At 46.4% G+C, this 23,901-nt stretch overlaps 1 protein-coding gene across 3 annotated transcripts in view; it reads left to right on the top strand.

Moving 5' to 3' along the window:
• The first annotated feature begins 11,825 nt into the window (after nucleotides 1-11,825).
• SMG1 (SMG1 nonsense mediated mRNA decay associated PI3K related kinase) overlaps nucleotides 11,826-23,901 on the top strand; it is a 115,693-nt gene continuing 103,617 nt past the window's right edge. The window contains exon 1 of one of the 3 annotated variants that reach the window (XM_055365354.2): nucleotides 11,826-12,347. In XM_055365354.2, coding sequence (XP_055221329.1) covers nucleotides 12,259-12,347 — 89 coding nt within the window. In that variant the 5' untranslated portion in view covers nucleotides 11,826-12,258. The remainder of the gene's footprint in view (nucleotides 12,348-23,901) is intronic. The other 2 variants (XM_063699999.1, XM_063699997.1) reach the window with 2 other exon arrangements.

Genomic DNA, 23,901 nt, shown 5'->3' with positions numbered 1-23,901 from the left:
GAACTCAGCCAGAAGACAGAGGACAAGGGATTCAGCTGGCACGCTCCATGCAGGTCACTCTCTGGGTTGCAGAGCTGAATGGAGAAAGATGGAGAATAGATTTGCAGGGACCAATGGAGAATAGCAGGTGCACACACATTGTCCGGTCTGGCTTCTCAGCAGCCAAGAACCACCATTTGGTCAATGTTTGAAGAATTACTGTGGGCCGGGTGTGGTGGCACACATGGGTGCTTTGGGAGGCCAAGGCAGGAGGATCACTTGAGGTCAGGAGTTTGAGACTAACCTAGCCAATGTAGCAAAACCCCATCTCTATAAAAAACACAAAAATTGGCCAGGTGCAGTGGCTCACGCCTGTAATCCCAGCAATTTGGGAGGCTGAGGTGGGCAGATCACATGTGATGAGTTTCAGACCAGCCTGGCCAATATGGTGAAACCCCATCTCTATTAAAAATACAAAAATTAGCCAGGCATGGTGGTGTGCACCTGTAATCCCAGCTACTCTGGAGGCTGAGGCAGGAGAATTATTTGAACCTGGGAGGCGGAGGTTGCAGTGAGCCGAGATCATGCCACTGCACTCCAGCCTGGGCAACAGAGGGAGACTCTGTTTAAAAAACAAACAAATAAATAAATAAAAGTTAATCTCATCCAAAAATACCCTCACAGACTGGGTGTGGTGGCTCATGCCTGTAATCCCAACACTTTGTGAATCTGAAGGAGTAGACTTGCTTGAGCCCAGGAGTTTGAGACCAGCCTGGGCAACATAGTGAGACCTTGTCTCTACAAAAAATTAAAAAATTAGCTGGGCATGGTGGCACACACCTGTGGTCCTAGCTACACCTGAGGCTGAGGGAGGAAGCTCACTGGAGCCTGAGAGGTCAAGGCTGCAGTGAGCCATGATTGCACCACTGCACTCCAGCCTGGCTGACAAAGCAAGACCCCATCTCAAAAAGTAATGAAAAGAAAAATATCCTCACAGACACACCCAGAATACTGTTCAACCAAATATCTGGGCACCCTGTGCCCCAGTCAATTTGACACATTAAAATTAACTGTCACAATATCCTTCCAGCCTTTTCCTATATCTATATAACATTACATAACATATATATAGATAGCTATAAGTCTATTTCTTTTCTTTATTATTATTATTTTTCAGATAGGGTCTTACTCTATCACTCATGCTGGAGTGTAGTGGTGCAATTTTGGCTCACTGCAACCTCCACCTCCTAGGCTCAAGCAATTCTCTTACCTCAGCATCCTGAGTAGCTGGGACTACAGGTGTGTACCACCATGCACGGCTAAATTTTTTTTTTTTTTTTTTTTTTGTAGAGACAGGGTTTCTCCATGTTGCCCAGGTTGGTCTTGAAATTCTGGACTCAAGTGATCACTCACCTTGGCCTCCCAAAGTGCTGGGATTACAGGCATGTGTTACCAGGCCCAGCTGGTGTATTTCTCCTCTTCTTCTTCTTCTTCTTCTTCTTCTTCTTCTTCTTCTTCTTCTTCTTCTTCTTCTTCTTCTTCTTCTTCTTCTCCTTCTTTTTTTTTTGTGAGATGGAGTCTTGCTCTGTCATCCAGGCTGGACTGCAGTGGCATGATCTCAGCTCATAACAACCTCCACCTTCTGGGTTCAGGCGATTCTCCCACCTCAGCCTTCCAAGTAGCTGGGATTACAGGCACCTGCCATCATGCCTGGCTAATTTTTGCATTTTTGTAGAGACGGGGTTTCACCATGTTGGTCAGGCTGGTCTCCAGCTCCTCTGTGGGAGGTGGGGGGATTGCTTAAGAAATGGAGTTCAAGATCAGCCTGGGCAACATAGAAAGACCCCATCTCTGGGCGGGCAGGATGGCTCACGCCTGTAATCCCAGCACTTTGGGAGGCCGAGGTGGGCAGATCACGAGGTCAGGAGATGGAGACCAGCCTGGCCAACATGGTGAAACCCTGTCTCTTCTAAAAATACAAAAAATTAGCCGGGCATGGTGGCAAGTGCCTGTAATCCCAGCTACTCAGGAGGCTGTGGCAGAAGAATTGCTTGAACCCGGGAGGTGGAGGTTGTAGTGAGCTGAAATCGTGCCACTGCACTCCAGCCTGGGTGACAGAGTGAGACTCTGTCTCGAAAAAAAAATTAATAAATAAAATAAAAAGGCTGGACATGGTGGCTCACACCTGTAATCCCAGCACTTTGGGAGGCCGAGGTGACTGGATCACCTGAGGTCAGGAGTTCGAGACTAGCCTGGCCAACATGGAGAAACCCTGTCTCTACTAAAATACAAAGTAGCCAGTGTGGTGGCACATGCCTGTAATTCCAGCTACTTGGAAGGCTGAGGCAGGAGAATTGCTTGAATCTGGGATGCAGAGGTTGCAGTGAGCCATGATCACGCCATTTCACACCATTCCTGGGTAACAAGAGTGAAACTCCGTCAAAAAAAAAAAAAAAAAAATCCAACTAGCCCAGTGTATGTTGTGGAATACACCTGTAGTCCCAGCTACTTGGGAGGCTAAGGTGAGAGGATCACTTGTGCCCAAGAGGTTGAGCTGCAGTGAGCTGTGTTTGCAGCACTGCAACTCAATCTGGATAATAGAGCAAGACCCTGTCTCAAAAAAAATAAAAATAAAATAAAAAAGTAAAGAAAAGAAAGAAAGAAAAAGAGAGAGACTGGGCACAGTGGCTCATGCCTGTAATCCCAGCACTTTGGGAGGCTGAGGTGGGTGGATCACCTGAGGTCAGGAGTGCGAGAACAGCCTGACCAACATAGTGAAGCCCTATCTCTACTAAAAATGCAAAATTAGCTAGGCATGGCGGCAGGCGCCTGTAACCCCAGCTACTCGGGAGGCTGAGGCAGGAGAATTGCTTGAACCCGGGAAGTGGAGGTTGCAATGAGCCGAGATCGTGCCACTGCACTCCAGTCTGGGTGACGGACTAGACTCCATCAAAAAAAGAAGAAAGAGAAAAAGAGAAAAGAAAGAAAGAAAGAAAGAAAAGAAAGAAAGGAAAGAAAAGAAATAAAAATAAAATTCTTAGTAAGTGGCTGTTATTAGTTTGACACAAAGGTAAAAAAGATGGTATCTGCTTTTAAATTGAGTAGTACAGGGCCAGGCTTTTATTATTCCTCTTCCATCCCTGATGTTTGCTGGGAGTAAACACTTCCCCAATACTTGTTGATAATTTGGACATTAGACTATTATTTTTCTAGAATCCTATTATTTTCATATCCCTGTTTCCCTTACCCGAGGTGATGTAATACTCAGCCATCTGCTCCCCTTCATCTAAAAACTACCTCAAGTCCTGCTTTATCTGAGAAGCCTCTTCCGGGGACCAGCGGGGAGGGTCCTCTGAGACGTGGTATGCCTGGGGGATGGTGAAAACACCACGCCAAGCAGTGTGACCTTCAAATTATACAGCACAAAACACTTTATGGAATAAGCCTCCACTTGCCTCCCTGGTATGGGATGAAGAAATCATTTCAGCTAAGACATAGATAGCAGTGTCCCAAAGAAGCTAAATGATCCTATTTCAACAAGAAGTTCTGAAGTGAAATATTTATCCTTCCCTTATTTGGTAGTCTCTTTAACTCTTTAGAGTTAAACTTGCTGGGTGCAGTGGATCATGCCTGTAGTCCCAGCTACTTGGGAGGCTGAGGCAGGAGAATCGCTTGAACCCAGGAGGCAGAGGTTGCAGTGAGCCAAGACTGTATTTTTAGTAGAGATTGGGTTTCACCATATTGGCCAGGCTGGTCTTGAACTCCTGACCTCAGGTGAGCCACCCACCTCAGCCTCCTAAAGTGCTGGGATTACAGGCATGAGCCACTTTGCCCTGCTCAGACATAAAGGGTGGAATGATAGACAATGGAGACTCCTCAGAACAGTGACGGGGTGGGAGGGGGGTGGATGATGGGAAATTCCTTAATGGATAAAATGCATGATGAGAGATTATTTAATGGGTACAATGTATTACAATGTATGTTATTCAGGTGATGGAGACCCTAAAAGCTCTCACTTGACCACTAGGCAATCTATGCATGTAACAAAATTGCACTTGTACCTCTTAAATTTATACAAATTAAATAAAATTCAAATACAAGCTTTCTTTCTTTAAAAAAGAAAAAATGAGGGAGAAATAGAAGGCTACAATTCTAGTGGCTCCTACTAAAAGCCAGAGATACAGAGGAAGATGAAATACCTCTGGCCAGAAAAAGCTTGTAATTAGCATTCAAAGTAAAGAGTTCGCCTCCAAGGCCGGGCTTGGTGGCTCACGCCTGTAATCCCAGCACTTTGGCAGGCTGAGGTAGGTGGATTGCTTGAGCCCAGGAGTTTGAGATCAGCCTGGGCAACAAGGCAAAACCCTATCTCTACCAAAAATACAAAAATTGGCCAGTCTCATAACGTGGTTTCAAAATAAATACATAAATTAGATTAATTTTTTTTTTTAAAGGCTAGGATCACCCCTGTAATCCCAGCACTTTGGGATGCCGAGGCGGGCAGATCACCTGAGGTTGGGAGTTCCAGACCAGTCTGATCAACATGGAGAAACCCCTGTCTCTACTAAAAATACAAAAATTAGCCGAGCGTGGTGGCACCTGCCTGTAATTCCAGCTCCTCAGGAGGCTGAGGCAGGAGAATCGCTTGAAACCAGGAGGCAGAGGTTGCAGTGAGCTGAGATCGTGCCATTGCACTCCTGCCTGGGCAACAAGAGCGTTTTTTTTTTTTTTTTTTTTTAAATTTCACTTCCACACAATCCAGTTTTTCAGAAATACTTTACTATGGATAGAAAAAAAGACTTACACAAGATATCTTTTTTTTTTTTTTTTTTTTTTGAGGCGGAGTCTCACTCTGTCGCCCAGGCTGGAGTGCAGTGGCGCGATCTCAGCTCACTACAACCTCCACCTCCCGGGTTCAAGCGATTCTCCTGCCTCAGCCTCCCGAGTAGCTGGGACTACAGGCGCCCGCCACCACGCCCAGCTAATTTTTTGTATTTTTAGTAGAGACGGGGTTTCACCGTGTTAGCCAGGATGGTCTCGAGCTCCTGATCTTTTGATCCGTCCACCTTGGCCTCCCAAAGTGCTGGGATTACAGGCATGAGCCACTGAGCCCGGCGCATATCTTTTTTAAAATGTTAAATGATAACTGTATAAACAATAGAGGGCAGTAACTTGCTGTTGGGAGATTTTATTTACATAAGTTTGCATTTTATTTACATATATTCCTAATAATGAATTAGTCAGGGAAAGCAAAGGAGTTAGCTCCATTAAAATCACCATGCCAGTCCTTGGGCAGCTCAGGACCAAACATAGGGGAATTTCACTTTCTTGTTTTCTCCAATTTAAAAGTTACAAATAGCTTAAGATGAGCATCACCGGCTTCCTATTTTATTGTTGAAAGAATGCACGAGCCACTGGGCAGCACTTCTTGTGCCCTGATTCATAGAATTTTGGCCCCTGCCTCAAGCTGAGACTGCCCAAGTGGAGATTTCAAATGTGTCATGAGGTTTCTCAGCCAAATTCCTCCTGCACCAGCTTGAAAAATCGCTATAAAAATAGCCCTTACTGAGGGAGCCTGACCTGTGACAAAGATTTCCTAGCTGGGAGCAGGAACAAGAAGGCTGCTGTTTTTCTTTTTGAAAAATCTGCTTTAATGTCTTTATGATGTGGATTTGCTTTTAAGATTGCATTTTAAAAATCACCCATGTAAGTTGAGTCTCCTGGTTGAGAATAAAGTTCCTCAATTCTTGGTGCCTAATGGGGGTTAATCCTGGGCCAGACACAGGGTCAAAAGAAAACAAAAGAGAGAATTCTCTTTTGTTTACTTAGAGAATAAATGTCAGTACAGTGTCTCTCTAGGAAGTTTGGAAGATTTCTAGGAAAATCCTGGTGATGAAAGACCCTGGGGTTGGTTTGTGTTCGAATCCTTACTGGAAGATCTTTTAGGAGTTAAGACAGGATCACGTTACTCACAGTTTTTGAGGTTCTGAGTGTATCAAAAATTAAAGAAATAACAAAGAGCATTCACAATTTGTACCATATTTTGTTTCCTTTTTATGTTTTGAACACTTTTAACACAAGGGGAAACAAACTATGAAGCGATGTAATTACATGTTCACCAGGTAATAATATAATTTATTAGGAAATATGAATGCCATGCACAGCCTCTACAGGTGTGTGAGCTGGTAATGGACATAGTTTGTTAACTTCAGACTTCCTTCCTGTTCGTGTGTCTCTGGGACTCTGGGTATAACTTCACTAGGCGATCACGTCAAAGGTCTAAATCTGACGCCTTTGACGAATGTGGAGTTGGGGCCAAATGTCCCTTCTGTCTCTGCCTGTGACATTCCCTTCCTGGCCCTGCCTGCTACCAGCTGGGTGACCTTGTGCAGGGAGCTAGCTTCTCTTGGTATCACAGCCCCAAAGTGTAAAATGCCACATTGATACCTACCTTAGCATGGTTTGGGGGAATTCCTTGAAGTAACAACTCATATTGATCATTTGACTGAGTGCTTTTGCATTAGTAAATGCTCAATAAAGGCTGAGTGCCGTGGCTCATGCCTGTAATCCCAGCACTTTGGGAGGCTGAGGTGGGCAGATGACCTGAGGTTAGGAGTTCGAGACCAGCCTGGCCAACATGGCGAAATCCTGTCTTTACTAAAAACACAAAAATTAGCTGGGCATGGTGGCACATGCCTGTAGTCCCAGCTGCTCGGGAGGCTGAGGCAGGAGAATTGCTTGAACCTGGGAGGCGGAGGTTGCAGTGAGCCGAGATGTTGCTACTACACTCCAGCTTGGGCGACAGAGCAAGACTCCATCTCAAAATAAAATAAAATAAAATAAAAAATAAATGCTCAATAAACATTAGGTAGAGTTGGTCACTATTTTTAGAGCTAAGACTTGATGTCTTAGCTAAAGTTTACTCAGTTGGTCTGTCTGAGTCACTGCCACACTCTAAGAGTATTCATTCTCTGTTCATTCATTCAACACCTATTTATTGAATGCTTACTTTTAGCTTTGTAAATTTTTGTTTTAGGCGGGGCACAGTGGCTTACACCTGTAATCCCAGCACTTTGGGAGACGGAGGCGGGCGGATCACCTGAGGTCGGGAGTTTGAGACCAACCTGCCCAGCATGGTGAAACCCTGTCTCTACTAAAAATACAAAAATTAGCTGGGCATGGTGGCAGACGCCTGTAATACCAGCTACTCGGGAAGCTGAGGCAGGAGAATCGCTTGAACCCGGGAGGCGGAGGTTGCAGTGAGCCGAGATCGAGACATTGCCCTCCAGCCTGGGCAACAAGAGCAAAACTCTGTCTCAAAAAAAAAAAAAAAAAAATCTTCACAAATGTAATTTGTAATGGCTGCAGAAAATTTCAGCTCTGAATGTACTGCATCCTAATCAGTTTCCTATTGTTGAGCATTAGTATAATTTCCAGGTGTTTTGTTTTTGTTTTGCTATTAATAAGTAAAACTGAGATGAATACTTCTGTATCAATCTTGATCCTTATTTTAGATAATTTCCATTTCATTCCTCCCATTTCTTGAGTGCTTCCTATGGTCAGGTGCTGTGCTGTGTGCTGAGTATGGAGGAGGTAGGCTGAGATAGATGTGACCTTTGCTCTTGCAAAGCTGATATCCTAAGAGTTGGACAGATGCTAAATGTGCAAAGAAACCCAATACTTGCAGATGGTGCTGGGTACTACCAAAGAAAGAAATAGGGTATGTGACAGAGTACCTGGAAAGGACACTGGCCAGCTTTTATGGGCAGGGAGGTCAAAGCAAACCTGTCTGGAGATGAGACAGGCCAGGAAAATCAGGGCAGGGGCCAGAGTAGGGCAAATGTGGTGCCTAGAGCCTCATTTTTTTTTTTTTTAGACGGATTCTCGCCCTGTTGCCCAGGCTGGAGTGCAATGGCAGGGTCTCGGCCTACTGCCACCTCTGCCTCCCAGGTTCAAGCAATTCTCCTGCCCCAGCCTCCTGAGTAGCTGGGATTACAGCAGAGCCTCAAATTTAAGGAGGGACTCACTCACAGGATTGTGCAAATGCAAAGTTGGCTTTTGCATGACCCTGGGAGTAGGTGCCTCCTTAAATTTTGCACCCTCAGCAACTCCATCACCTGTCACTTTGCTAGTCCCAACCTTGATGGGAACAAATGCAGGGAAGGCATTCCAGATGGCGGGAACAGCAAGTACAAAAATCCAGAGGCCGGAAAGGCTTGGTGTGTTGCAGGAACAGAAACTCGGTTCCCATGACTGAAATGGAGTAGGGAAATCCTAATGGAACCAGAGAGGCAGAACCACCAAAAGGAAGAAGAAAAAAATGTTGGAAGTTATGAGAGTTGTTCATGTTTGATTCATTTGATTTATTTTATTGAAATGGAGTCTCACTCTGTTGCCCAGGCTGGAGTGTAGTGGCACAATCTAGGATCACTGCAACCTCCACCTCCTAGGCTTAAGTGATTCTCTCACCTCAGCCTCCCAAAGTGCTGGGATTACAGGCGTGAGCCACCATGCCCCACCTGAAGCAATTTCTTTGTTGTCTTTTTTTTTTTTAACTTATCCCATAGAAATAATTAACCCTCAAAAACACTTAGTGTTGACAAAGGGTGGTGTGAGGACACAGAAAGTATCAGACTATCATTGGCAGAAACTTCCTGGAAAGCAACTTAACAGTCTGTATCCAAAGACTTAAAATCATTAACAACCTTTTCCCCAATAACTCCACTTCTTGGAATCTATCCTAAGGAAATCTGCCACAGCCAGAGTGATTTTTTCCGTCCCCTTAAGAAATGGTCTCATCCTGTTGCCCAGGCTGGAGTGCAGAGGCACCATTATGGCTCACCACAGCCTGAAACTCGTGGGCTCAAGCGATTCTCCCACCTCAGCCTCCCAAGTAATTGGGATCACAGGCATGCCTCCACATCCATATGCCTAGTTGGATAATATTTTGACCAATAAAGAAAAAGAGGGCCAGGCGCGGTGGCTCACACCTGTAATCCCATCACTTTGGGAGGCCGAGGCGGGCGGATCACGAGGTCAGGAGATTGAGACCATCCTGCCTAACACGGTGAAACCCCGTCTCCACTAAAAATATAAAAAACAAAATTAGCCGGGCTTGGTGGCGGGCGCCTGTAATCCCAGCTACTCGGGAGGCTGAGGCGGGAGAATGGCTTGAACCCGGGAGGCAGAGCTTGCAGTGAGCCGAGATTGCGCCACTGCACTCCAGCCTGGGCGACAGAATGAGACTCCATCTCAAAAAATAATAATAATAAAATAAAAAAATTAAAAAGAAAAAGAAAGGTAGTACCAGAGATTGTGTCCAGTTGCTCAAGCAATTTCTAACTTGTCTAATTTAAAAAATTTTTAAATTTTTATACAAAATTAGCCGGGCATGGTGGCATGTGCCTGTAATCTTAGCTACTTGGGAGGCTGAGGCAGGAGACTCGCTTGAACCCGGAAGGCAGAGGTTGCAGTGAGCTGAGATCACACCATTGCACTCCAGCCTGGGCCACAAGAGTGAAACTCTGTCTGAAAAAAAAAAAATTAATATTTTTTTTGTAGAGATGGGGGTCTCACTATGTTGCTCAGGCTGGCCTATAACTCCCAGGCTCAAGGATCTTCCAGTCTCAGCCTCCCATCACTGGAATTACAGGCATGAATCACTTCACCTAAATGATTTTTTTTTTTTTTTTTTTTTGGAGACAGTCTTGCTCTGTCACCCAGGCTGGAGTTCAGTGGCACGATCTCGGCTCACTGCAACCTCTGGCTCCCGGGTTCAAGCAATCCTCATGCCTCAGCTTCCCTGAATAGCTGGGACTACAGGCGTGTGCCACCATGCCTGGCTAATTTTTGTATTTTTTTGTAGAGACGGGGTTTCACCATGTTTGTCAGGCTGGTCTCCTGACCTCAAGTGATCCACCCACCTCGGCCTCCCAAAGTGCTGGGATTACAGGAATCAGCCATCCATGGTGCCCCGCCTTTTCTCTTTCTTCTCCTCCCTCCCTCCCTCCCTCCCCTCTGCAGCCCAGGCTGGAGTGCAGTGCGGGATCATAGGTCACTGCAGCCTCCACCCGCTGGACTCAAGTCATCCTCTTGCCTCACCCTCCTGAGTTCCTGGGACTACAGGCACGCGCTACCACGCCGGCTAATTTTTGTAATTTTTGTAGTCCCCATCATTTAGAACTGGCAGGATCCTCCCTTAGTGAGGGATTGGTGGCCATAAGCAAGGAGCCCAAGGTGGAGGGGATATGCATGTGTGTGGAGGGGTCAACTCCTTGCAATCTTCAAGTACTTTTGGTAACAATTTTTATTTGCACAAGCGATATATAAAGACGTTTTCTTTGCAACATAAAATGATAGGTTAAGACTCCTTATGCAGATAAGGTTTAGACACTCGTTTAAGGAGCATCCTGGCCCACCTTTTAAAAAACGTGTATGCATTCAGGTTATGCATCAGATGCTTTAGGGAATTTTTTTCCCTGGGGCATGGGACACGTCATGGGGTAGACGGTCAGGTACGTCTCCTCTACCCAGCTGCTGCTTTTTTTTTTTTTTTTTTTGAGACAGAGTCTTGCTCTGTCGCCCACGCTGGAGTGCAGTGGATCGATCTCTGCTCACTGCGAGCTCCGCCTCCCGGGTTCACGCCATCCTCCTGCCTCAGCCTCAGGAGTAGCTGGGACTACAGGCACCCGCCACCATGCCCGGCTAATTTTTTGTATTTTTAGTAGAGACGGGGTTTCACCTTGTTAGCCAGGATGGTCTCGATCTCCTGACCTCGTGATCCGCCCGCCTCGTCCTCCCAAAGTGCTGGGATTACAGACGTGATCCACCACGCCCGGCCTTCTCTCTTTCTTTTCTTTTTTCCTTTCCTTTCCTTCCTTCCTTCCTCCCTCCCTCCTTTCCTTCCTTTCTTCCTTCCTTTTTCTTCCCTCCCTCCTTTCCCTCTCTCTCTCTCTTTTATTTTTTTGAGACAGAGTTTCACTCTTGTTGTCCAGGCTGGACTGCAATGGTCTGATCTCGGCTCACTGCAACCTCAGCCTGCTGGGTTCAAGCGATTCCCCTGCCTCAGCCTCCCAAGTAGCTGGGATTACAGGCGCCTTCCACCATGCCCGGCTAATTTTTGTATTTTTAGTACAGGCGGGGTTTCTCCATGTTGGCTAGGCTGGTCGGGAACTCCTCACCTCAGATGATCCGCCCACCTCGGCCTCCCAAAGTGCTGGGATTACAGGCGTGATCCACCGCGCCTAGCCCCCAGCTTCTTTCACCAGCAGAAGGCGGGCAAGCCTCAGGGTGAAAGGACTTCAAAGCACATTTCACATTGCAGAGGACAGGGTTTGGTGATCGTGGGTACTCCCTTCCCTTCCATCGTTTAGTTTTTTTCATTGTGAAGAAATGGTGAAAGGTGCCAGGACTCGATGGGCACATTTCAGGTGGAGGTTGGGAAGGTGGATATCCACCTGTCTATCTTACTATTTTCACTTTCCACCCCACCCCGTAGAAAGTGGGAAAACTGGCGCACGTGAATCCAAGGGCACGCCTGTGTGCGCGCGCACCCCAGGGCACCAGCCCCCACCCACACCGCAGGTCCTTGATTGGACGCCTGTTTACACCTGACTGCCCGGCCCTCTGGTGCTTTCCGGGAAGCGTTTGGGAGAAAAGTGTGTGGCCGCAGTAGTGGAGATCCCCTGTCTTAGGATTCGTCACCGCTACGCCCAGACCTCTTAGCCGTCCAAGGGCCTGGGGACGTGGGGGGCGGGGCGGACTGCTATCGGCCCCGCCTCTCTCAGCTCCGCCCCGCCGACAGGACCCGCCTCTCTCCCCAGGCCCGGCAGGCGCCGACCCCGCCCCTCGCTCCCAGCATGCCGTGCGACAGCGGCGGCGCGGCGGGCGGAGCCGGGAGGCGGGGAAGCAGTGGCCGTGTGAGCGTGAGGAGCTGCCGCCACCGCCTGCTCCTCGTCGTCCTCGTCCTCGTCCTCCGGGGCCCCGGCGACGTGGGCCGCGCACGGCCCTGGAAGAGACGTCGCCTCCCCTTCATCCGCCTCTCTCTCACCGCGCCGCTCCCGCCTCCTCGTCCTGCGCTGCGGGCTCAGGCGGAACCCGGAACGGCCGTCTTCTTCCCCCGCCCTCCGCCGCCTCCTCCTCCTCCTCCTCCTCCTCCTCCTCCTCCTTCTCGGCTTCCTCCTCAGCCCCGGGCCGGAGCGGGGTGTCGGCGGCGGCCGGTTCGGGCGGCGACTCGCGCTTCTCTGGGCGGCGGCGCTTGGCCATGTCGTGTCGGGGAAGGTAATGAGCCGCAGAGCCCCGGGGTCTCGGCTGAGCAGCGGCGGCGGCGGCGGCACCAAGTATCCGCGGAGCTGGAATGACTGGCAACCCAGGTGGGTGACCCGCCCGGGACCCCGCCCCGACCTCCCGGGCTCCGCCTCGGGCGGGCCGAGGCCTAGGGCCGCGGGGCTGGGAGGCGCGGCCTAGGCCCTCCACCCCTCGGAGCCGGGCGCGGCTTCCTGGGTCTCCTCCGCCCCGGCTGGGGGAGGAAGGCCGCGGGGAGGCGAGGCCTAAGTGCCTCTCCCCTCCCTGCTTGTTCAGCCCGGGGCTGAAGCCGAGACCCGGGGCTCCCGGCGGTGGCATTGGCCTGGGGTTGGGACCAGGAGGTGAGAAAGAGGCGGGGGTGGGGGTGGGGGGCATTCCAGTTACCGCCTCCCCCTGACCCCGAGTTGGGAGATCCTGAGAGTCCAGGACCCTCCCTGTTACTCATTCACTTTCTCGGTTCCCCAGTCTTTCAGCCGCCACGTGAGAGCTCTTCTAACCTCTGTTTCTTTCTGTGACCCCCACGTGTTAATATTGAAAAAAACAAAACAAAACTCCAGCTAAGGCATTGCTCTGACTTTAGGCAGAACATTCATTAGTGGAGCATGAGATGAGATTGTGTGACTGTTCATGGGATCGACCCACTCTGGTCTTGGGCGATGGAAGTTTTCCCTAAGTGCAAGGCCGGTTACTCTGGTGAATCGTAATTCATACCTGGACACTAGAGTGAACTCTTTGGGCACCCACTTAGAAGTCTAGAGAATTTCCTCATTTATGGAGGATTTGATCTCAGACCGTTTTGGGGCTTAGTGAGATTTGAATATATTAGGAACATTAACTTTTTAAATAAATGTAATTTCCTGTCTTTTTGATCAATGCGGGGAGGGCAGCTGTGCCTAATTTAGGACTGATTTATTCTAACCTCTCTTAATAAATGCTTGTATTCAGAGTCTGTTTGGAATTTAACCCAATGCTTAGAACTCCTTAAATATACAGAAATATATTTTAGGGGTAATTGATTCATGGAACTCTCCTACTTTGGAGCACAATTGTATTATAATTGTCCAGAAACTGGCCAAATAATGTAGAACGCACAAGTTGTTGGGAAGCCCTTTTGTTTCCTGACAGTTACATGTAATTCCAGCAGTATTTGGAAATAATTTGCTAAGATGTTAGAATGTAACATTTGAAGACCCGTTAGAAAAATCAATAAAATTATCTTTGGCTAATAGGTGGTACACATCTTAGTCTATTTAATATGCCTTTCCAAATACTGTGTCTGTTGAGAATTGGTGTATATAACTAGATGACTTTAATAATTAGTGCCTGAGTCTAGAATTGAGATGTTTAGTCGTAAAAAAAAAAAAAAAATTGTTCGATAAACAGCGTTGACTTGTCTTGTACCACTTAAGAGTTTGTGAGTGCTTTAAATAAAATTAGTTGATTAAGTATTTTTTTCTATGATTGACATGCTTAGTTTTGCCTTTTTATTGAAATGTGTGAAATTTGATTTTCTGGCATCTAACAAATTAGGTGGTAAATAAATGACAATGGGTTTTCTATTATTTTTCAGTATTGTGATCAGTATAAGTATATAAGAGAATTTAGTAACCTTTTAGAAGAATAAAGTGCCCTTCCCAAATAGTCCTACAGCTTTTGGAAAAGTGTAAATTGTAGTTGGTAGTTCGAAATAAATAGAGAAGAGTCGCAGCCACGTGCTAGGGCCACATGACTTCATTGCTGACAGGTATGAAGCCAAATGGCTTATGTAGTTATGGAATACGTACATGAGCTATTAATAAATATTATCCATGTTGTTTCTTTCAAGTGCTTTATTTCTTGGCTCTGGGGAGGGGCGATGGGGGAAGGGAGGAGCTTACAAGAAAGCTTACAAGGTTTCTTTGAAGCTGTGCTTTTTGTAAGAAAGTTTCAGGATGTAACGCCTTGGTAGACGATACTGTGATACATTTGGTTACAGGCAGTAACAGTTTGTTAGGATGTTGGAAAGATTTGATTTTCTCCTGTTGTAGAGGGAACAGGGAAGTGTGGACATACCCCATAGCATAACTTGATTTGTTGCTAAGATTGTCATAGCTGATTTGTTAGTCAATAAAAATACCTGGGGTGTTTGCCAAGTCATAAATTTTTATTAGTTAAATTTGAGGTGATTCTGTCCCCTATTCAGAAAGATGACAGACTCCAGGTAGCTGACGGAATGGATCTTGATCTTGCTTCTTGCTTAAATGAAGGTTTAGAACATCTTCAGATGCAGGCACATTTATTATGGTTCATCTGAATAATTTTGATTAATTTTTTTTGCCTCTTATGTACCATTTTGTCCCTGGTGTTTTGGTTCTGTTTTCCTTGATGTAGGCTTTTTTTTTTCTTCTTGAGATGGAGTCTTGCTCTGTCTCCCAGGCTGGAGTGCAGTGGTGTAATCTCGACTCACTGCAGCCTCTGCCTCCCGGTTACAAGGAAAAATTCTCCTGCCTCAGCCTCCTGAGTAGCTGGGATTACAGGCGTCCAGCTAATTTTTGTATTTTTAGTAGAGACGGGATTCCACCATGTTGGCCAGCCTGTTCTTGGACTCCTGACTCAGGTGATCCGCCTGCTTTGGCCTCCCGAAGTGCTGGGATTACAGGTGTAAGTCACCGCACTCAGCCGATTTAGGCTTTTGAAAAAGCAATACTTGTTGATTTCTTTTAGTGTTAGTTTGCCAGTTGGTGTGGAAAATGACTGTTGAGTCCATTTTGACCACACATGATACTTCACACATACTGACAGGAAGTGTTCCAGGTGGCTGAATATGTGAATGTCATACGGCAAGAGAGCAAACCCGTGTTCCATAGAAGCATACCTCCAACAGTAAGCATTTATATGGCACTGGCTTATAGTCTTCGTTTTCATTCACTGTGCTCCCAGTCAACTCTTCTGTAAATTTTTTTGAGAACAGGGTCTTAATGTGTCACCCAGGCTGGAGTGCAGCGGCACAGATACTTGGCTTACTGCAGTCTCGACCTCCCAGGCTCAAGCCTCCTGCCTCAGCATCCACAAGTAGCTGGGGCTACAGGCGCTTGCCAACAGTCCGGCTCATTTTTGTATTTTTTGTAGAGATGGGGTTTTCACCACGTTGCCCAGGCTGGTCTTGAACCCCTGAACTCAAACAGTCTGCCCACCTTCAGTCTCCCAAAGTGTTGAGATTACAGGTGTGAGCCACCGCACCCAACATTTAAGAATGGTTAAGCAGGCCGGGGGCAGTGGCTCACGCCTGTAATCCCAGCACTTTGGGAGGCTGAGGTGGGTGGATCACCTGAGGTCAGGAGTTCGAGACCAGCCTGACCAACCGACATGGTGAAACCCCGTCTCTACTAAAAAATAAATAAATAAATAAATTAGCGGGATGTGGTGGTGCATGCCTGTAATCCCAGTTACTCGGGAGGCTGAGGCAGGAGAATCACTTGAACCTGAGAGGCGGAGGTTGTAGTGAGTGACATCACACCACTGCACTCCAGCCTGGGCAACAGAGCAAGACTCCTTCTCAAAGAATGGTTAAACAAATGAGTGGTCTTAGGTCAGTTGTATTATTTGAAATCTGTGGGTTCCTCAAGCGTAAAGTTGAGAAGGTTTTGGGAACCACTGGATGCCTCTGGTTTTTTTCATATGAAGAAACGGGTGGTGGCTTCTTAGAACAAAGGGATATCTGACCTATGGAGGTGGCCCTCTTTACTCCTCTTCCCTAAAAAAATGACCTATCATTGCCAATAGCTAAAGTCTGTCATTTTTTCCGCCTTAGTTTGGAAGATAATCTTCTAGTATCAATCAAGACAGAGATCAGAATGATGTGTTTTAAAATTAAATGTGTAATTCATAATTGTACATTTTAATATTCTAAAGTGACATTGATTAATTTGACATTGGAGTCAAATAGATTGATTAATTCAGCAAAGAAGAGAAGGCATTCAAGTCAACAGAAAACAAGTAGATTTTACTTCTCCACTCGGGGTGTTAGGACATTAATTGTGTAATTGGTCTTACTTGTTTAGTAGTAGATCTATATTGAGTGTCTTACTGTGCCCAAACTTAGGATCTTTCTATACTTCTAAAAGGATGAAACTGTATAATAAAAACACCTTCCAATTTTGGTAGATTGTAGACAGATCAAAGTATTCAAAAGTACACACATCTTCTCTGTTGTGAAAGACCAAGAAATGGAAATGTGTTGTGAAATTAGAAAAGCTGTATACTAGTATGTCTGATGTTGTGAGAAGCTGGATTTTTGAAACCAGAGTTGTCTGTTCAGCCTTTTATCAGTCTGTACTAAGTTTGATGTCCATAGGTACATAATACGGGGAAATACATAAAGGATAAAATTAAGTGAAGTTACGTATTTTATACCTATTAGGTGGGTGCAAAAGTAATTGCGGTTTTGGCAAAAACCGCAGTTACTTTCACACCAGTCTAATATTAAATGGAACTAGAGTCAAATTGAATTCAGTGATTGCCAGTTCTGTTCCATGGATTTCAAAGTACACTAAGGAAAATTTCAGCAAATTGTGTATGGCTATTTTACTTGGGGGGAGAGTAAAACAGCCATAATAAACTAAAAAATAAAAATGAAAAATAAAACTAAAGGAACGTTTGTTTTTATGTTTTTCTTTTCTTTTCTTTCCTCTGTTTTGAGATATGCTCTTGCTCTGTTGTCCAGGCTGGAGTGCAGTGGTGCAATCACTGCTCACTGCAGCCTTGACTTCCTGGCCTCTGGGAATCCTCCTGCCTTAGCCTCCTGAGTAGCTGGGACCACAGGTGCATACCACCACACCACTAATAAATTAGTCCCAGGCTAATTTATTTATTTTTCCTCTCTCTCTCTCTCTCTCTCTCTTTTTTTTTTCTTCTTTTTGAGACAGAGTTTTACTTTGTCACCCAGGCTGGAGTATAGTGGCACAATCTCAGCTCACTTGTAACCTCCACCTCCTGGTTCAAGCGATTCTCCTGTCTCAGCCTCCCAAGTAGCTGGGAATACAGGTGCATGCCACTATGCCCAGCTAATTTTTGTGTTTTTAGTGGAGATGGGATTTCACCATGTTGGCCAGGCTGGTCTTGAACTGCTGACCTCAGGTGATCCACCGGCTTCAGCCTCCCAAAGTGCTGGGATTACAGGTGTGAGCCACCATGCCTGGCTTCCTCTCTCTTTTTCTGAAACAGAGTCTCACTCCATTGCTCAGGTTGGAGTGCAGTGGAACCATCTCAGCTCACTGCAGCCTTCACCTCCCAGGCTCAGTCAGTCCTCCTACCTCACCCTCCCAATAGCTGGGACCACAGGTGCATGTCACCACCCCCAGCTACTTTATTTTTTTTTGTTTTTTGTAGAGACGGGGTTTTGCCATGCTGCCTGGGCTCGTCTTGAATACCTAGGCTCAAGTGATCCTTCCTCCTTGGCCTCCCAAAGTGCCAGGATTACAGGTGTGACCCACCATGCTTGGCACGCTAATTTTTTATTTTTATTTTTTTGTAGAGATGGGGCCTCCCCATGTTGCCCATGCTGGTGTCAAACTCCTGCTCCATTATGAAATAAGTCATTCCTTATGAAACACTTAGTAATTGTATCTTTAAGTTGAACCTTCACCTCACCCCAACTTTTTTTTTTTTTTTTGAGACGGAGTTTTGCTCTTGTTGTCCAGGCTGGAGTGCAATGGTGCTGGAGTGCCATGGTGCAATCTCGGCTCACTGCAACCTCCACCTCCCAGGTACAAGCGATTTTCCTGTCTCAGCCTCCTAAGTAGATCAGACTACCGGCATGTGCCACCACACCCGGCTAACTTTTTTTATTTAGTAGAGATGGGGTTTCACCATGTTAGTCAGGCTGGTCGTGAACTCCTGACCTCAGGTGATCCACCTGCCTTGGCCTCCCAAAGTGCTGGGATTACAGGTGTGTGCCACTGCACCCGGCCTTTTTTTAAGACATAGTTTTACTCTGTCTCCCAGGCTGGAGTGCAGTGGCACGATCTTGGCTCAGTACAACCTCCACCTCCTGGGTTCAAGTGATTCACGTGCCTCAGCCTCCCGAGTAGCTGGGACTACAGGCGCATGTCACCAGGCCCGGCTAATTTTTGTATTAGAGACAGGGTTTCGCCATGTTGGCCAGGCTGGTCCCGAACTCCTGACCTCAGGTTCCCACCTTGGCTTCTCAAAGTGCTGGGATTACAGGAGTAAGACACTGTGCCTGGACCCCCCAACCCCTTTTGTTTTGATTCTTTTATAAATTAGTATAATGGAAGGTTTGTTTGTTTTTTATAACAGGTAATGAAATACTCTAATTCAGTAAATATTGATGCTTCTAGGGAGATGTGTGTGTGTGTGTATATATATACACACACACACACACATAAATTTTTTTTTTGAGACGGAGTGTCACTCTGTCGCCCAGGCTAGAGTGCAGTGGCGCAATCTCGGCTCACTGCCAGCTCTGCTTCCCGGGTTCACGCCATTCTCCTGCCTCAGCCTCCTGAGTAGCTGGGATTGCAGGTGCCTGCCATGACGCCTGGCTAATTTTTTGTATTTTTAGTAGAGATGGGGTTTCACCGTGTTAGCCAGGATGGTCTCGATCTTCTGACCTCGTGATCCGCCCGCCTCGGCCTCCCAAAGTGCTGGGATTACAGGCATGAGCCACCGTGCCCGGTCATAAATTTTTTTTTTAGAGATGGGGTCTCACTGTGTTGCCCAGGCTGAAATGCACTGGTGCAATCTTGGCTCACTGCAACCTCGGCCTCCTGGGTTCAAGCGATTCTCCTACCTCAGCCTCCCGAGTAGCTGGGATTACAGGCATGTGCCACTACCCCTGGCTAATTTTTGTGTTTTTAGTAGAGATGGGGTTTCACCATGTCGACCAGGCTGGTCTCGAACTTCTGACCTCAAGTGATCTGCCTGTCTTGGCCTCCCAAAGTGCTGGGATTACAGGCATAAGCTACTGCACTGGGCCACGGCCAGGATTTTTATGACTTGTAAAACCACTGTCTTCAAGGAGGCTATAAGTTATTATGGGAGAAAAGTAAAGGGCTTTGTAAAGGGGAGAGCATGTGGATTTTGTGATACAATTCTCAGTATACCTTCCTTCCTTCCTTTTTTTTTTGAGACAGTCTTGCTCTTTCACTTAGGCTGGAGTGCAGTGGCATGATTGACAGGGTTTCGCCAGGTTGGCCAGGCTGGTCTTGAACTCCTGACCTCAGGTGATCTGCCCGCCTTGACCTCCCAAAGTGCTGGGGTTACAGGCCAACATGGTGAAACCCCGTCTCTACTAAAAATACAAAAATTAGCTTGATGCAGTGGTGGGTGCCTGTAATCCCAGCTACTTGGGAGGCTGAGGCAGGAGAATCGCTTGAACCCAGGAGGTGGAGGTTGCAGTGAGCCAAGATCATGCCATTGCACTCCAGTCTGGGTGACAGAGTGAGACTGTCTCAAAAACAAAAACAAAAACCTGGAGGGTCAGAGGAGGGAAAGCTATACAGTTAAGTATGGAGCGGTAGGGTGATGGAATTGGTCTGTACAATTTTCACTGTGAATTTGGGGGAGAATCCCCCCCAAAATAGAAGAAAATTAGGATAAGGCCAGGTGCAAATTGTCAGTGTGTAGAGGAATTGGGTACTTGTGAGGAGTAATACAAATAAGAGGTGAAGCTGAAGCACTGGGTTGGGAACCCTATTGTAGGCCTTGAATCATAGTTCAAGTGTTTTTTTCTTTGTTTGTTTGTTTGTTTGTTTTTGGAGACGGAGTTTTTGCTCTTGTTGCCCAGGCTGGAGCACAATGGTGCCATTTTGGCTCACTGCAACCTCCGCCTCCCGGGTTCAAGCAGTTCTCCTTCCTCAGCCTCCCAAGTAGCTCTAGGGATTACAGGCACGCACCACCACACCCGACTAATTTTTTGTGTTTACTAGAGACGGGGTTTCACCATGTTGGTCAGGGTTGTCTTGAACTCATGACCTCAGGTGATCCACCCATCTCGGCCTCCCAAAGTGCTGGGATTACAGGCGTGAGCCACCACCCTGGCCCAGTTTAAGTGTATTTGGAGTGACTTTAGGGAATCATATTAGCTGCGGGAGAGTGGCACAATTTAGGAAGATTAAATCTAGTTGCTTCTTGAAAAAGTGTGTGGGCTGGGCGTGGTGGCTCATGCCTGTAATCCCAGCAGTTTGGGAGGCTGAAGTGGGTGGATCTCCTGAGGTGGGGAGTTAGAGACTAGCCTGACCAACATGGAGAAACCCCATCTCTACTAAAAATACAAAATTAGTCGAGTGTGGTGGTGCATGCCTGTATTCCCAGTTACTCGGGAGGCTGAGGCAGGAGAATTGCTGGAACCTAGGAGGCCAAGGTTGTGGTGAGCTGAGATTGCGCCGTTGCACTCCAGTTTGGGCAACAAGAGCAAGACTCCGTCTGAAAAAAAAAATGTGTGTTAGAGTGCGTGCACACACGTGCAAGAGAGATCGCAGCAGTGGGAGGCAGTTAATTGGAACAATATAGAGAAGGGGCTGCTAAGGACCTGAGTATTATGTTTATATTTAACAATTTAAGATAAGGCTGTGTATGTATGGTGGCTCATACCTGTAATCCCAGCACTTTGGGAGGGCAAGGTGGGTGGATCACCTGAGGTCGGGAGAGACCAGCCTGACCAGCATGGAGAAACCCCATGTCTACTAAAAATACAATAATTAGCCGGGCGTGGTGGCATATGCCTGTAATCCCAGCTACTTGGGAGGCTGAGGCAGGAGAATCACTTGAACCTGGGAGATGGAGGTTGTGGTGAGCTGAGATCGGGCCATTGTACTCCAGCCTGGGCAACAGGAGCGAAACTCTGTCTCAAAAAATAAATAAATAAATAAATTAATTAATTAAGGTAAAAGTGTTCAGCTCAATATGTGAGAATTTCCATAAGCAAAAGCCCCTCATTTGTTATCTGGTGTTGATTGAGGATGATTACTAAAGTGATACTTTTTATCTGCTCAATCTTCATGTTAGACACATGTATGGAATGTCATATAAGTGTCATATAAAATGGAGTGTGGTCCGTGGTGTCTTTTGGGAACATTGAATTGTTAAATTCTTTAGGATTTTCTGCCTTTGTTACCTGGCTCTTGTTCCTTATCCTAATCACCTAAAACAAATCCCTGAGGCTCCTTTCATTGGACCACCCTTGATGATTCAGAGGAGCTGTTTGTTATCTTTTCATGTTGTCATTATTTTGGTTACCTGTCTTTGACTATCTTGAAGTTTTTCAGAGCCCATTTTATTTTTGGAACTATAAAATGAAACATACTTCCCCTTGTATAGAGGCCTAACAGTAAAGAGTACAGAAATTTGTGGTTTCATATGTATGGGAAATGCTCCCTTATTCTGTGTTTTTGTGTGTGTGTGTTTTTTAATGTAGAGTATAACTTACTAAATTCTTGTGGAGTTTGCTCATGCAGAGATACTTGGTTTTATAATGTTATTCTTTTTTTTTTTTTTTTTGAGATGGCATCTCGCCGTCGCCCAGGCTGGAGTGCAGTGGCAGGATCTCGGCTCACTGCAGGCTCCGCCCCCCGGGGTTCACGCCATTCTCCTGCCTCAGCCTCCCGAGTAGCTGGGACTACAGGCGCCCGCCACCTCGCCCAGCTAATTTTTTGTATTTTTAGTAGAGACGGGGTTTCACTATGTTAGCCAGGATGGTCTCGATCTCCTGACCTCGTGATCCGCCCACCTTGACCTCCCAAAGTGCTGGGATTACAGGCATGAGCCACCGTGCCTGGCCTATAATGTTATTCTTTTCCATCATGTATTAATCAAGTGTACTTTTCCTTTTTAGATTGAATTCTCTTTTGAATTCTATTGTGGTGCTTCTTTGAGATAAAATTTATGTATGTATAGGTGGTGGTGGTTTTTTTTTTTTTTTTTTTGAGACGAAGTGTCGCTCTTATCCCCCAGGCTGGAGTGCAATGGTGTGATCACGGCTCACTGCAACCTCTGCCTCCTGGGTTCAAGTGATTCTCCTGCCTCAGCCACCTGAGTAGCTGGGATTGCAGATGCCTGCCACCACGCCTGGCTAGTTTTTGTACTTTTAGTAGAGATGGGGTTTCACCATGTTGGCCAGGCTGGTCTTGAACTCCTGACCTCAGGTGATCCACCTGCCTCGGCCTCCCAAAGTGCTGGGATTACAGGTGTGAGCCACCACGCCCGGCCTGTATAGGTCTTAAATTCAGTAAATTTTGACAAATCTGTACACCTGTGTAACCATGACCTCAGTCAAGGTACAGATATGCAGTGACTTTTTCACTATCACACCCATTCCTGCCACGTTTTTTTCATATCCTTACCACTATCTGGAATTTTTATGTGTGCCATCTCCAGTAAAATACAACCTGCATATGAGCATGGATCTGGTAAAATTGTTACTTTTGCTATCCCCCTCTTTCCTACTAAGTGCATCAATAAATAGCATCCACTCTATATTTGTGTCTTTCCTCAAGTAAATACATGAAAATGAGATCCTGCAAGTTTGTGTTTTTATATTTAGTGTTAACTCCAGAGATTACAACACTGTTCTTGTAGGATGTGTTTTTGGGGAAAGCGTTCCTCTTATGGCAGCCCTGTTAGCCTGAGGCAGGGCTTAAACAAACTGAGCAGGCTCAAAGGGACAGTATTGTAATGGACTGGAGTGGCCAGATCTTTTTACAAAAGAAAGAATACGGTGATTTGGCCATGCGCAGTGGCTCACACCTGTAATCTCAGCACTTTGGGAGGCCGAGGTGGGCGGATCATGAGGTCAAGGGATCAAGACCATCCTGGCCAACATGGTGAAACCCCATCTCGACTAAAAAATATACAAAAATTAGCTGGGCATGGTGGCACACGCCTGTAGTCCCAGCTATTCAGGAGGCTGAGGCAGGAGAATTGCTTGAACTTGGGAGGCGGAGGTTGCAGTGAGTGGAGATGATGCCATTGCACTCCAGCCTGGGCAACAAGAGGAAAAAAATCTCCATCTCAGGAAAAAAAAAAAAAAAGAATATGGTAATTTAAGATTCATATGTTTTATCCATCTTGAAAAATACCTTGTGCACATATTTAAAGTCTTTTTACACATTGACTTATCTTGGGTCTATTGTATCTGTCTACATTATTTAAGCAATGTAATCACTAAAAATTTAAGCACTGGGTTGAGCCTTCTGGCATCCCATTAGAATGCCTGGGGAAACACACTTCTTGCCAATTGCGTGCCTGCTGATTGGGGAGTGAAACGCAAATATTCCAGAATCAACAGATTTCTTTATTTTATTTTATTTGTCACCCAGGCTGGAGTGCGGTGGTGAGATCTTGGCTCACTGCAAACTCTGCCGCCTGGGTTCAAGTGATTCTCCTACCTCAGCCTCCTGAGTAGCTGGGATTACAGGCGATTGCCACCACGCCTGGCTAATTTTTGTAGTTTTTAGTAGAGATGGGGTTTCACCGTCTTGGCCAGGCTGGTCTTGAACTCCTGACCTTAGGTGAGGAGGAAATCCCATTTTGTAAATCCCAAAGTCCTGGGATTACAGGCGTGAGCCACCACACCTGGCCTAGAATCAACAGATTTCTAAACATACTGAATTACTTGTTTCATAT

The sequence above is a fragment of the Gorilla gorilla genome, chromosome 18, assembly GCF_029281585.2.
Source record: "Gorilla gorilla gorilla isolate KB3781 chromosome 18, NHGRI_mGorGor1-v2.1_pri, whole genome shotgun sequence".
Lineage (NCBI taxonomy): Eukaryota > Metazoa > Chordata > Mammalia > Primates > Hominidae > Gorilla > Gorilla gorilla.
The sequence above is the reverse complement of the archived record's forward strand: the minus strand, read 5'-3'. Positions and strand labels throughout refer to the sequence as shown.